General features: G+C 48.4%; 1 protein-coding gene across 1 annotated transcript in view; it reads left to right on the forward strand.

The window, feature by feature from the left end:
* The window catches only part of FMN2 (formin 2), a 129,810-nt gene that overhangs the window by 80,198 nt on the left and 34,082 nt on the right, over positions 1–15,530 (forward strand). Inside the window, exons 11-16 of the mRNA XM_039914856.1 lie at positions 2,671–2,762; positions 3,446–3,575; positions 5,050–5,196; positions 6,883–6,942; positions 7,099–7,219; positions 14,763–14,855. Of these exons, the coding sequence (XP_039770790.1) occupies positions 2,671–2,762; positions 3,446–3,575; positions 5,050–5,196; positions 6,883–6,942; positions 7,099–7,219; positions 14,763–14,855 (643 nt within the window). The remainder of the gene's footprint in view (positions 1–2,670; positions 2,763–3,445; positions 3,576–5,049; positions 5,197–6,882; positions 6,943–7,098; positions 7,220–14,762; positions 14,856–15,530) is intronic.

Consider the following 15,530-nt stretch of genomic DNA (forward strand, 5'->3'; position numbering starts at 1 on the left):
CCTTATCTGTAGAATGGAGACTGACTGTGAGATCCACACAGGACAGGGACTGTATCCATCCCAATTTGCTTGCATCCACCCCAGCACTTAATACAGTGCCCGGCACATAGCAGATGGTTAGCAAATACCACAGTTATTATTATTACTATAATTTTTAAAATCAGTATTATTCTGATCCCTTTGGGGAGGACCTAATCCAAGCCAGGGGCCGTCGCTTTGGACCGAAACAGTCGCTCACCCCTTTTTGTTGTAAAAAGGCAGTCTGCTTTTTGGCGACCCAGATACTAGACTATAAGCTCGTTGTGGGGAGGCAATGTATCTGTTCCATTGTACTGTCCCAAACATTTAGCACAGTAGTCTGCACTCTGTACGCGCTCAATAAATACGATTGACTCTCTCATCTTCCCTTCGAAAGTTTTTCTCCATTTCCCAACTTTCCACCCGCGTCCACCAGACCTGCAGACTCCCAGAATCTTGGAGAACTCTTTGCCTCCTCTCTGTCATTAGTTTCCCGCTTTCAACATGTTTGTACTCAGGAATCATGCCCAGAAGCAGGGTGGTCTAATGGATAGAGCCCGGGCCTGGGAGCCAGAGGACCTGACTTCTAATCCCAGCTCTGCTGGTTGCCTGCTGTGTGACCTTAGGCAAGTCACTTTATTTCTCAGTTTCCTCATCTGTAAAATGGGGATTCACGTGGGGCGGGGACTATGTCCAATCTGACTTGTATCGATCTCAGAGTTTCGAACAGTGCTTGACACCCAGTGAGCATTTTACAAATGTCATAAAAAAAAGACCCGAGACAGAAATGCAAGCGTGAAGCTGCATGGCCCAGTGGTGATCTCACTGTGGGCAGGGATCGTCTGTTCCTACTGCTGCATCGTACTTTCCGAAGTACTTATTCCAGTGCTCTGCGCCCGATAGGCGCTCAATAAATACGATGGAATGAATGAACGAATAGACCTGGGAGTCGATCATTCAGTGGAATTTATCGAGCGCTAACTATGTGTAGAGCACTGTACTAAACGCTTGGGAGAGTACAACAGAGTCAGGGGACTGCATTCTAATCCACTCCTTGTGTGTGACCTTGGGCAGATCACTTGTCAAAGCCTCAGTCACCACACCTGTAAAATGAGGATTTAAGACTGTGGGCCCCTTGTGGGACATGGGCTGTGTCCAACCTGATTCTAACTCGGTGCTTGGCATATAGTAAGCACTTAAATGCCACAGATCACCATCAACATCCCAGCGCTCAGTACAGTGTCTGGCACACAGGATAAGCACTTACCAAATGGCATGAAAAAAGTGATATAGGAGTTTGTGAGTTCAGCAGTGATTGAAGAGCCCTGAAGTGGCAGTTGGTGGGGACTTTAATAATGATGGCATTTGTTAAGCTCTTACTATGTGCCAGGCACTGTACTAAGCACTGGGGTGGATACGAGCAAACCGGTTTGGACACGGGCCTTGTCCCATGTGGGTCTCACAGTCTCAATCCCCATTTTATAGATGAGGGAACAGAGAAGTTAAGTGACTTGCCCAGGTTCATTGTGGAGAAGACTGGCAGAGCCGGGATTAGAACCCATGACCTTCTGACTCCCAGGCCACTTGCTCTATCCACAGTGCCGTAGCGCTTCTCGTTGGGGGGTGGTCTTCTACACCCTGGGTTATCCCCTCCCGTTTCAAACTTTAGAAGTCACCAAAGGAGGTGTTCTTGTTCCGACTAAGTTTCTGTCTAAACCAAAGACTGAGGCAAGGAGGAAATTGGCAAGTCAAGGCAACTGAAGATGTGGGGGGAAGTCCACGCTTCACGGTGCACCGAGGCGATGAATGACTCTGTTTCGTGGAAATATCGTTTAGCGGAAAATAAAGGGCCAATTTGAAAACACGGTCATAAACTCCCAATGCCTGTATCTATCATAGTAAACCTAAACCGCTGTAAATCGACTCGAGGATGTTGAAAGTGACATGGAAATAGAACGAGGTTTCCCAGGGACATCTGAAGATTATGTCTTTTACGGGACTGTGCTGACAATATGTTAAGGGTATAAATGTAAGTCGGAAGTAAGGGGGAGTGGGCAAGGGACCGAACGCGAGAAGGAACCAAAACCCACCGATCCACAAAGAAAGTACCCAGGCCACTGTGTTTTTTCAACATCAGCTTTGGAGTTAATTCTTTTGCAACTTTCTTCCCCAAACCTAAAAAAAGAAATGACCAGTGATGGAGATGGTTAATGTTTGCAAGCGCTCTCTCTCTCTCTCTCTCTCTCTCAGGCATCACTTTAAATAAATCTTTAGGCGCAAATGTATCTTGATTGATTCTTGAATGAGAAACCCCACTTAAAAAGCAAAGACTTTCATCCTAGGGAGTATATAAACAACTCCAAATAGGGAGGAAAAACGTATTGTCTCAATGCATGCTCGAATGAATAAATCTTTTGCAGATTACTAATCGTCAATAACGTTATTTGGAAGACTTGGAGACGATCTGTTTTGCATCAGCCATATTTACACTTTAAAACGCCTCGTGAATTAAGTAAGGTTTTACGGCAAACAGATGGTAAAGCCTAGGAACATGGAGAAGTAAAGGCTTGCCGAAGAAGGGCCACGGTGGTCTATGGGGTTAGACTGGCTGGGTTTTTGAGGATCTGCTTTTGTCTCTTGTTTTTTTTCTAGAGAGCCCAGTCGGATGAACTGGAAAAAATAGAGAAGCATGGGCGATCGACGAAAGAAAAGGAAAACGCCAAGTCTTTGGATAAGCCTGAACAGTAAGGGTGGCCTTGTAAATGTGAGGAACTGGGGAAGAGCAGTGTCTGCTTGACTCTTTTTCACGTGAAACGGAAGTGGGCGTGAATTCTGTTTTCCCTCAGCTTGATCACGATCGACAGTATTGTACGCAGGGCACTATACTAAACGCTTGGCGGAGTTCATTAGGCGAAGGAGGCTCTCCTTGACTTCGAGGATCTGAAAATCTAGCTGGAGAGGCAGACACTAAAATGTGTGTTAGGGTGGGTAGATGTGAGATTAATCAGGGAATCAATCGGTGGTATTTATTGAGCGCTTACTTTGAGCAGAGTACCCTACCAAGCCCTTGGGAGAGTATAATCTAACAGAGTCAGTCAGTCTGGGGTATTTATTGAGTGCTTATTGTACGCAGAGCACGGCACCAAGTTGCTTGGGAGAGTACAGTATAATAGTCGTATTTATTGAGCACATACTGTGTGCAGAGCACTGTACTAAGCGCTTGGGAGAATACAACAGTAAACGGAGACATTCCCTGCCCACAAGGAGCTTACGGTCTAGAGGAGTTTCTAGTCTAGAGGAAGAAGGCTTCTTGGAGGGAAGATTTAGTCGTCTGATGTGGAGAAGGGCAGTAGGGGTTTGAGCTGGTGCTTTAGTAGAAGATGAAGATGTTTTCTTAAGTAACCGACACTTGGCTTTATCCCTCCAGGTTTCTCTACGAACTGTCTCTGATCCCCAACTTTTCCGAGCGGGTGTTCTGCATCCTGTTCCAGTCGTCTTTTTCGGAGAGCATCTGCTCCATCCGCCGCAAACTCGAGTTGCTGCAAAAGTTGTGCGAGGTGGGTTCTGACGCTCCCAAAGCTCGAGCCCCACTTGGGCTTCCCCGGTCTGCCTCGCTGGGATGCCACGCTTGCGATTTCACAAAGTTTTCTTTGTCTACTTCAAGCGCTCATTAAACGGGAAGGGGGGTAGTGGTCCTGCAAGAATGGACCATTTTACGATGGTGCCCCCAGATCAAAGCGAGCGTGGTGACCGGTTTGGGGGAGGAACCCGAGTGTCCCCAGAGATGGAGGTACCAGAAGAGTCTACAGCGAACCCCTATGTGCTAGCCTTTGCCAAGGCGCTTTTTAAAAATTGTATTTGTTAAGCACTTACTATGTGCCAGGCACTGTACTAAGCTCTGGGGTAGGTACAAGCTCATCAGGTTGGACACAGTCCATGTCCCACGTGGGGCTCCCGGTCTTCTTCCCTCATTTTCCAGATGAGGAAATGCTGTTTCATTTCCCCTCACTCCCTCCATAAAGACTCCCCATGAATGCCGCTCAAGAGTTTTCTTTTCCGCCCGCCGTTTTGAGTGATTCCACCCATAGGGTCTAGAGACTGTAGTGGGGCTAAATTCTGAGGAGACACAAATACTTCCAATGTATATGTAAAATATATATACCTATATATGTATATGAAAGAGAGAGAGAGAGATGAGAGAGAGAAAAATTCATATATGCATGAATCTCCATACCCAGAGAAGAGGCGATTGATGAAGAAGTCCACCTAAGGATTCCTGGACCCTCCACTTGTCTGTTGTGTGACCTTGGGCAAGTCACTTCACCTCTCTGTGCCTTAGTTTTCTCATCTGTAAAATGGGGATTAAGACCACGAGTGCTGTGTGGAACAGGATTGGGTCCGACCCAATTAGCTTTTACCTACCCCGGTGCTTAGTACAGTGCCTAGCACTTGGTAAGCACTGAACAAATACCAGTCGGTCCGTTAGTCCTCCTATGTCCTGCCCAGCGTAGAAGGGGGTTTCGACACCGGGGCACTGACTAGGTGCGGGTTCGAGTTCTGCTGCTGCCTTCATCTCCGGACCATGGGCGACGTCCTCGGATTCGGGGGAAGAGCACGCGCCTCCCTCCACCCCTCCCGAGCATCTGGGACTCACCCCCTCGGGATTCAGGAAACATCCGCCTTCCGCTCCAAAGACTCTCCATGCCTTCAAAGGCTTATGGAAGGCCCACCTCCTCCAAGAGGCCTTCCCTGACTAAGCCCTACTTTCCTCTTCTCCCACTCCCTTCCATGTTGCCCTGACTTACTCCCTTATTCAGCCCCCCTCAGCCCCACAGCACTTATGTCCACATCTGTCGTTTATTTCTCTCTATTAATGTCCATCCCCCCATTTAGACGGTGAGCTCACTGTGAGCAGAGAATGTGTCTGTTTATCGTCTTATCGCCCGAGCACTTAGTAAAGTCCTCTGCACACAGTACGCGCTCAATAAATACGACCGAATGAATGAACCCGCCCCTTGTCCTCTCTTGCAGATGCTGAAAAATGGGTCAGGGGTCATGCAGGTCCTTGGCTTGGTGCTGGCCCTGGGCAACTACATGAACGGTGGGAACAAGGCCCGGGGACAAGCCGACGGCTTCGGCTTGGACATTCTGCCCAAGCTGAAGGATGTGAAGAGCAGCGTAAGTCCCCGAGGAGCAAGTCACTCAAACTCATGTGCCTCGGTTACCTCATCCGTAAAATGGGGATGAAATTCTCCTTCCTCCAACTTTGACTGTGAGCCCCAAGTGGGACAGGGACTCTGTCGACCTGACTGTCTTGTACCTATCCTATTGTACCTATATTGGAGAAGCAGCATGGCTCAGTGGAAAGAGCACGGGCTTTGGAGTCAGAGTTCATGGGTTCGAATCCCGGCTCGGCCACTTGTCAGCTGTGTGACTTTGGGCGAGTCACTTAACTTCTCTGTGCCTCAGTTACCTCATCTGTAAAATGTGGATTAAGACTGTGAGCCCCACGTGGGACAACCTGATTCCCCTGTGTCTACCCCAGCGCTTAGAACAGTGCTCTGCACATAGTAAGCGCTTAACAAATACCAACATTATTATTATTATTATTATTACTATCCCAGCACTTAGCGTTTGACGCACAGTAAGCACTTAACAAATGTCCAACACACCCTGAAAAGAAATAATCATTCCCGATCATCATTAAGTAGAGGCGGCCCCTTGGGAGGAGTCCTAGACTGCCTAGCTGGTGTCCAAGGATTTTGGATTTGAAATAAAAAACGAAATACGGTTTCCCATATTCAGACTGCCCAGATTTGAGGAGTCAAATCCGGTGGCTCGGTTGAGCAATGCGAAAGAAGTTTCCAACAGCAGAAGTGGCGCTGTTACGCCTGAACCACAAAAATCAGCCCTTGAAGCGTGGGGGTCTTGGGAAGATTCCACGTGGTTTTTAAAGCACTCTGGTTATTTTGTTTTCCTTCACTGTGGGTGTGCAGATCGCTGAAACCTGACTCACCGGAGGGTCGACATCAGAGCTTGTAACATGAGGTTTTGTTACAGCTGCCAAATGCCCAAGAAGATTTTTTTTTTATCAGAAACCCCCAGAGGGAGACCTCCGCCGATTTCCCTAATCACAAAAGCGTTGAGCCTGAAGTCTACCTGGAGTCATCATGGGGCCAACTAGTCTCTGACTTCAGGCTCGAAAGAGACCGAGTCGTCATTTGACTGGCATCAGGCAAACACGACACCGAAGCACGAGTTTTCATCAGCAAAACAAAGCTGAGCGGCTTTACCTGCACGTCACACGATGCGCTACTGCCTAGGTAGCAGAATTCAGGCTGGGGAAAAAAAATTAACCGAAATTCACTAGCGAGGCAGTAGTGAATCCAGTGATGTGCGGGTAACGCGCACCTCTCCCCCACTCACAGCAAAGAGTTTGCCCCTATGTACCCTGTGTATTTATTTATATTAATGTCTGTCTCCCCCTGTAGACTGTAGCTCACTGTGGGATGTGGTTCCACAATGAGCTTACGGTTTGTGTGTGTGCGTGTGTATACTCGACTTATTCATTCATCCATTCAATCATATTTATTGAGCATTTACTGTGTGCAAAGCACTGTACTAAGCACTTGGGAGAGTACCCTATGGCAGTAAGCAGACCCGTTCCCTGCCCATAATGAGCTCATTCATTTCATTCCTTCAATAGTATTTATTGAGCGCTTACTATGTGCAGAGCACTGTACTAAGCGCTTGGAATGGACAATTTGGCAACATATAGAGACAATCCCTGCCCAATAGCGGGCTCACGTGAATTTGATGATGTTATCGATTCAAAGCTGAACTGACTTTGGTCTTTCCGTCTAGGATAACAGCAGGAGCCTCCTTTCCTACATTGTGTCGTATTATCTCCGCAACTTCGACGAGGTGAGTGAAAAGGGGGTGGCGGCGGAGCCTTTTACCCCAAAAGAGTGCTTCCCCAGCCTGGAGACCTGACCCGCTTTTCCGTTATCATTCCCGGTGTCATTTCATCCGCCCGTCGATGACGGTCCTTAAAAGAGATCCTTCATCTCCCGATTTCAGGACGCAGGAAAAGAACAGTGCACGTTCCCTCTCCCTGAGCCTCAAGACCTCTTCCAAGCCTCCCAGATGAAGCTCGAGGACTTTCAGAAGGACCTCCGAAAGCTCAAGAAAGATTTGCGAGGTAATCATCCCCTGGCTGAGACGGCGGGAGAAGGGGGTCCACGTTCCCAGGCTCCACGAGGCAGGGGTTGTCGTCCGTTTATTGTAGTATATTGGACTTTCCCAAGCGCTCTGCACGCATTTTAAGTGCTCGATATCGAGCACATATTAAGTGCTCAATAAATACGATTGAATGAGCCAATCGGTGAACTGAATGAACGTATCATCATCATCCTTGTCTCTGACACACGGGTTGGAGTGCCTAGGATTGGATTTCTTTCCAACGTCGAATTTGTCACCCTGCTGTCGCTTGCATTGGAGAAGCAGCGCCCTGCTGATGCTTGCATTTGAGAATTGTGCTTTCCAAGCGCTCAATACAGTGCTCTGCACACAGTAAGCGCTCGGTAAATAGGATGGAATGAATGAATGAGAAGCAGCATGGCCTTGTGGATAGAGCACAGGCCTCCACGTCAGAAGGAGCTGGATTCTCGTCCCGGCTCTGCCACTTGTCTGCCGTGTGACCTTGGGCAAGTCGCTTCCCTTCTCAGTGTCCCGGTTCCCTCATCTCTAAGACTGTGAGCCCCACGCGGGACGGGGACTGTGTCCACCCTGACAGCCTTGTATCTACCCCAGTGCTCCGTACAGTGCCTAGCACATAGCAAGCGCTTAACGAATACCATTTTACAAAAAGCCATAAGGAAATGGGATTTGGGAGGTTTGCAAGTCCTTGTAGATCTGCAGTTTGGGGGTGTAAAAAGCCAATCGTGTTGGTGGGAAACTGGGAGAGTAGAGACTGCTCTTTGACTGGGACTGTACGGTTATAGGGATTTTTGAAAACCCGGTCTCCAGTTGTCCCATGCACAGAGGTTTATTTCCACCCACTGCATGGTGGTCCGGGCTAGACAGGAAGGAACAGGCCACCGTGATGAACTCTTGGCTTCTCGCTCCTTGAACCGCAGCCGCCTCCCCGTTAAAGGTAATCATCCACTTCTTTTTCTGCCACGAGATTGATTTTTAGGTGAGAAATCCGCTGAAACCTCAGCTCTCCCGGAACTTGCAACACGGCCTAGGGGGAAGAACCCGGGCCTGGGAGCCGGAGGAGTTTTAATCCCGCTCTGCTAATTACTTGATAATAATGATGGTATTTGTTAAGCGCTTACTTTGTGCCAAGCACTGTTCTAAGCGCTGGGATAGAGGCAAGTGAATCAGGTTGGACACAGTCCCTGTCCCACATGAGGCTCACATTCATCCCCATTATACACTTGAGGTCACTGAGGCACAGAGAAGTTAAATGACTTGCCCATGGTCACTACCAGACACGCGACAAGCCGGGATTAGAACCCAGGTCCTTCTAACTCCCATTTCCATGCTCTATCCACTAAGCCACGTTTGCTGTGTGACTTTGGGCAAGTCACTTCTCTGGACCTCGGTTACCTCATCTGTAAAATGGGGGTTAGTCAGTCAGTCATATTTATTGAGTACTTAATGATAATAATAATGATGTTCATTAAGCACTTACTATGCGTCGAGCACAGTTCTTAGCACCGGGGTAGGTAAAGAGTAATCAGGTGGGACACAGTCCCTGTCCCACGTGGGGCTCACTTTCTTAAACTTAGAGAAACAGCGTGGCTCGGTGGAAAGAGCACGGGCTTTGGAGTCAGAGATCATGGGTTCGAATCCCGGCTCGGCCACTTGTCGGCTGTGTGACTCTGGGCAAGTCACTTAACTTCTCGGTGCCTCAGTGACCTCATCTGTAAAATGGGGATTAGGACCGTGAGCCCCACGTGGGGCAAGCTGATTCCCCTGTGTCTTCCCCAGCGCTTAGAACGGTGCTCGGCACATAGTAAGCGCTTAACAAATACCAGCATCGTTATTATTATTATTAATAAACACTTTATACTTACCTTGGGCGGAGCACTGTACTAAACGCTTGGGAGAGTACAACAGAGTCGTGAGCCCCACAGGGGACACGGACTGTGTCCAACCCGAATAGCTTGTATCTAACCCAGCACTTAGAACAGTGCCTGGAAGGTAGTGAGCGCTTAACGAATACCATAAAAAAAAGTGTTTAGTTCAGTGCTCTGCACACGGTGCACAGGGGGTAATTCTCCTTGACAGGGAGGTGGTACGCAGGTAAAGGAGCTTGAGGAAGCTGGCCGTGTGCCATCCTGTAGGCCGATTTTTTTTCACCCAAAGGTATTTTCCCCAATCCAACCGGAGGAGGATTTTCGGGCCCGGCGAAATCGGAGAGGCGGGGGTACTTGAATCATATTTTTGTTGCTAAGATCACCTTAAGTGTGGCTGCCTGCAGCTGGGATTTTTTTTTTTTTCCCCCCCGATGTCCACGTTTTATTCATTACAGAAGAAACTTGTTCCTCTGAACGGAGGGTTCCAGGGAGACGTAATGTGATTAGAGCTATTTTTGAAATTTGAACAGGGCTGAAATAATGTCCTTTAAAATGGCTTAAGAGCTCTCCACAGCGCCTGTCTGCTGACAACTTCTCCGTGTCACTCCGTCGGGACGTTTCGGCTTTGACGCCCGTGCTTGGTCATGCTCGAAATCTCACCGCCCCGGGCCCCGCCTCAGTCAGAGAATTCCCCGTGCCGCACCGGAATCGAGTTCTAGTCCCGACTCTGCCGCTTGTCTGCTGTGTGGCCTTGGGCAACCCGCTCCACTCCTCTGGGCTTCAGTTCCCTCATCTGTAAAACGGAAATTAAGACCGTGAGCCCCAGTGGGGCAGGGACTGTGTTCAACCCGATTATCGTGTATCTGTCTCAACTCTTAGCACGGCGTGTGTTGCATAGTAAGCGCTTAAAGACCAGTCAGAATAAATGAGGACACGCCACAGATTTCAGCAACGTCCCCCGGCCCTCACCATCGCCAAGGTGAGAGGGCTAACTTCCGGCGGGTTTGGCTTGCTCTTTTTCCTCGTCAAAGTCCTCCCGGGTGAACGTGGAAGAAAAATCAGTGTCCATTAACCAGCCTGGCCTGGTGGAAAGAGCCAGGCCTGGGAGGCAGAGCGGATCTGGGTTCTAATTCCAGCCCCGCCCCCTTCCTCCTGAGTGACCTGGGGCGTGTCACTTAACTTTTCCGTGCCTCGGTTTCCTCGTCTGTTAAACCGGTTCTCCCTCCTGCTTAGAGTGGGAGCCCCGTGCGGGGCAGGGACTGTGTCTGATCTGATTGTCTGTATCCGTCTCAGCGCTTAGGGCAGTGCTTGGCACAAAGTAAGTGCTTAAATGTCACGTTTATTATCATAATCATCATTACTAACCACATGGTCCCAGTATCACGGTGAAACTTCGGACCACAGGGGGGCAGAGCGGACACAATCTCCCTTTTGGATCAGTTGTAGGAGAGAGGCAGAGATCATCAAGAATTTTTAATGTCCCTATTCCTTCCAAAGGCTTTTTTGTATTTGAAGGATACCCGTTAAGCACTTTCTGCGTCCCAGGCTCCGGACTAAGCACCGGGGCAGATACAGAGTCATCAGGTTGGACGCAGGTCGTCCCCCCCTTCTAGACCGTAAGGCTCACCGTCTTAATCCCCATTTTACGGATGAGGGAGCCGAGGACCCGGGGAATGACTCCCCCAGGGTCACACAGCAGACAGGTAACGGAGCCGGGATTAGAACCCAGACTCTTCTGATGCCCGTGCTTTACGCAGAGGCCATACTTCTCGTTGTGGGCACGGAACGGGTCTACTAATTCAGTGTACTCTCTCTAGCACTTGGGTATAGTGGTCTGGGCTCAGTAAATCCTTAATAAATGCGATTGATTGGAGTCGACTGACTCTCCTGTCGACTCTCAAGGTGAACTGAGGTTGGTTGGGTTTGTGGATAGAGAGGGTTTCAGACTGGCGGGAAATTGGAAAAGTAGAAGACAGAGGATTCTTCGGAGGGGATCTTCAACTCGGGAAAACCTTTCATTCTTTGGAAAAAGCCCAATTAATACTATTTTATCATCACCTACTATGTGCAGAGCACTGTTCTAAGCACTTGGGAGAGTTCGGTACAACAGAATTAGCAACCGCTGGGACCCCTAAGGATGTCTGTTTAATCTGCATCCACTGTCTGATTTACTGGCTAGGTGAGAATATTTAGTTACTTTCTACCGTGTATTATGTTGCGGGTAGAGGTTCATATTTATGAATTACTGTATTTTTGAACCTGGAATGTTCAAAAAGGAAAATACACTAGCTCACAAAAATAAAGATTTCTTTTCCTCGAGACCACCGAGGTTTTCGGCACATGAAAAACAAAATCAATTAGGTTCCTTTTTATTTATATTTCCAATGGGTGTCTTTCGGAGAAACTAGATACCATAATGTATTTGCCCCAGGTACGCGTCTTCCTTTGCGTGTCTCCACAAATTAAACATTTCCCTCTCAGAATTATATTGGATTTGGGGCGTAATGATCTGTCCCCTGATTTTCTACAACAGGGCAGTAAATGGGAAGGTCGAAGGGCACTCAGAGCTGTGGGGAAGCTTTTCTCAAGTGTTGAGGCATTCACTAATTTTCTGGAAGTTTCTGGATGAACGGGCAAGGAAAATTCAGGACACTTTTAATTGCACTCGCCGAGAAACACTACAGAACTTGTTTGAATGGGATAGCTGCGTCTCAGATTTTTGGGGGGGGGACTATTATTACAAACTCACTGGGATTCTAGGACGTGTCAAAGGGCAGAGTGTTGCTTTACTCGAAAGAAAGTTCCAGGAGGGCAGGGATCATGTCTGCCGACCCTGTTGACCTCGGGACACCTTCGGGAGGCCAAGGAATGGGGAGCGAGAAGAGGTGTGGGTGAGCGGAAAGAGCACGGGCTTGGGAGTCTTGAGGAGGAAGTCTCAAGAATCCAGCTCCAGTATTTCTGTTAATCATAATAGTAATAATTATAATAATTGTTAAGCATTTTCTGTGTGCCAGGTACTGTATCATGTGCTGGTTTTTACAATTTACTCCCGGCTATGCCGATCGCTCTGCCAGTTGCTTGCTGTGTGACCTTGGGCAAGTCACTTCATTCTCTGGCCCTCAGTTACCTCATCTGTAAAATGGAAATGGAAAAAGCCCCACGAGGGACAGGGACCATATCCAACCCGATTTGCTTGTTTCCACCCCAGCGCTTAGTACAGTGCCTGGCACGTGGGAAGTGTTTCACAAATACCATTATTCGTGACTGCCCCACAGCTCAACTCGAGTCCTGTTTTTCGAATATCCATCTAACAGGGTTTGGGGGAGTTTGGGGTTTTTTTTTTTCCCAATCTCCTCTGGCCCATCTTCCCATTTTATCTAGAGGAACGACATGAAGCTTCCATTATTAGGCCTTTCACCCAAAACAAAACTCTCTTGGAACCGGGAAGGTCTTTCAAAACAACAAAAGCCCAGAAGATTGGAATTAACTTGCCAGGCCAACTCAGTCGCCTCGCAAATGTTTTTCAGGACTTGGATTTGACTACAGTGCCTGTTTTCCAAGAACACTATCTCAATCTGCCTTTAGCAACGCTTCCAACCAACCCCGCTCATTTGATCAAGATTGCAGCATTTGGTATTAAAAAAAAAGAAAGAAAGAAAGGAAAAAAAGGGCCTGGATCATATCTGAAGGTCACAGGCAGCGGCCTGGAAGATAAGATAGGGAAAGATAAGGACCTGGGTTCTAATCCTGGCTCGGCCGCTTGTCTGCTGGGTGACCTGGGGCAAGCCACTTTCCTTCTCTCTACCTTAGTTACCTCATCTGTAAAATGGAGATTAAAAAAATGGTGAGCCTCAGGTGGGACATGTACTGTGTCCAAAACCTGATTAGCTTGTATCTACCCAAGCGCTTAGTACAATGCCTAGGACATAATATGCGCTTAACAAATACCATAAAAAAATCTGTTATATGCCCTGTGGGCTCCAAAGTGGACCTTACTGTTCGAGATGGCATTCACTGGGCACGATCCAACATATTTATATTATTTATTTATACTGTTGTCTGTCTCGCCTCCAGACTGTAAGTTCCTGGTGGGCAGGGAATATGTCTATCAACCCTGTTATACCGTACCGTACTCTTCCGTACACATCAAGCGCTCAATAAATGCAACTGTTTGAAGAAGGAAGATTTCTGACCACGGACCCCCTTTGGGTCATGGAATGGGTGTGTTCTGATTAACTCAGTGGAATTTATTGAGCGCTTACTGGGTGCAAAGCACCGTACTAAGCGCTTAAGCACTGTACTAAATTTAGCACTAAACCGGCACTAAGAGTACTGAGCGCTTAAGCACCGTACTAAACCGGCACTTGGTACCGTACCTGGCACACAGAAAATGCTTAACAAGTATCATTATAATTATTACTATTATTATTATTATTATTAACAGAAATACCGGAGCTGGATTCTTGAGGCTTCCTCCACAGGGTGGCCTAAATAGCAACCTCCGTAGAATGCCAGAGGCTCGTAAAGTGGATCGTTTTCCGTAATCTCCCTCCGCATCTAGCTGCACCGGGTTCTCCTTTCAGAGCTGAATGTTCTGGTTTTAGAGGGCGTGATTAGCGTTTATTTAGGACCTTTTGTGTATGTGTGTGTGTGTTTGGGGGGAGCGGTGAGGGTAGTTTAAGGAGGGCCCTGTTTTCCAGCAGCACTGATGCCTGGAATGCTCTAAAGGAGTGAAAGCTAAGACCCAGGGAAGTCCAGAAAACCCTCTTCAGGTTAAACAAGAGAATTAGTAGCTTAACGGAGTTCAAATTCCAGGGACGGGGCCTTTATGTCGGCCGTTGAATGCCTGACTCCGTGCTGGCCGGGGTGAGGAGGCGAATGAAGGCCTTTAAAGTCTCAATTTCACGGGGAGCCGCGGTGGCGATTGGTGGTTTTGGCTGGTGGGGGGAGGCTTGGTGTTTTCTGTTAAGCGCTGACTATGTGTCAAACACCGTTCTAAGTGCTGGGGTAGGTACAGGTTTATCAGGTCGGACACAGTCCCCGTCCCACGTGGGGCTCCCGGCCTAAGTAGGCGGGAGAGCGGAGGTCGAATCCTCATTTTACAGTTGAGGAAACTGAGGCAGTGAAGCGGCTTTCCCAAGGTCACGTGACACAGCAAGGGACAGAGCTGGGATCAGAACTCGGGTCCTGTGACGCAAAGGGCCGTGCTCTTCCCACTAGAACATAAGGCTTCCCACTCTCCTCCTCCCACTGTGGCTTAGCGGATAAAGCCTGGGCCAGGGAGTCAGAAGGTCATGGGTGCTAACCCCACCTCCGCCATTTTGTTTGCTGTGTGACTGGGCGACGTCTCTGGGCCTCAGTCACTTCATCTGGAAAATGGGGATTAAGAGGGTCAAGCCCATGTGAGCCAGGAACTCTAACCTTATTAACTTGTATCTACCCTAGTGCTTAAAAGAGTGGTTGGCACATAGTAAGCGCTTAACAAGTACCATAGTTATCAACTATCATCATTGTTTCGTGATGACGGTGGTGGAATTTGCATCTTCCGGCAGCCGACGAGCCGGATTCTCCCACCCTGCCCCGCGGACATCGAGAGCGGAATCATCGCCTCAGAGTGTGGCCCCGGGACTTCTAAACGATTTGTTTCTTGCATTTCAGCGTGCGAGACCGAGGCGGGGAAGGTGTACCGGACGTCCTTGGAGGAGCACCTTCAGCCTTTCAAAGGGAGCATGGAGCAATTCCTCAGCCAAGGTACGACTTCCAGACCCTCGTTCACCTTCCCCTTCCCTGTCTGCAGGAAACACCGGTGCACTCTGGGAAAGAGAGAGTTTATTTTGGCATCGCAGAATCCCGGGGATTAAGTTTAATCATGAGTCACTCAGTCCTGGGAGAGGAGCAATTTGCTGAAGACTGGGTTTCGTGTATGATGCTCATTAGTTTCCTCTCTTGACTGACAGGGAAGACAAAGAATATTGGCTAAAATGTCTTGTTATGATGTGTTTATAGGTCCAATGAAAAATAGTTTTATGCTTTCCGTTGCACGCAGATACATATTTCTTTAAAGATGTAGCTGGGTTCTTGACCTGGATCCAGTGTGGAGTTGAGGGTGTCGTAACTTTGGACAGAAAGAACAAAGGGTGTTGACTTTTTTCCTATGGCCTAAACCCGAATTCACGGTCCTCTTCCGCGAAACGTGAATAACACGGAGGACGTATGGAACGCTCTTCTCCCTCGATGGAGTTTCCATCACCTCTTCGTGCCGCGGTCCTCCGAGTCCGAATAGATGTCGCACCTTCGTCCTCGAGGAGACAGAGAAACAATCCCGGGCGGGGGAACGAGAAAAAAAGATCCCGGAGAAGCAAGTCAGGGTTTACGTGCCCCATCTTGTGTCAGGGAGAACAGAGCTGCCGTTTAAGTCCTCGTGTT

Source organism: Ornithorhynchus anatinus, chromosome 19, assembly GCF_004115215.2.
Source record: "Ornithorhynchus anatinus isolate Pmale09 chromosome 19, mOrnAna1.pri.v4, whole genome shotgun sequence".
Taxonomy (NCBI): domain Eukaryota; kingdom Metazoa; phylum Chordata; class Mammalia; order Monotremata; family Ornithorhynchidae; genus Ornithorhynchus; species Ornithorhynchus anatinus.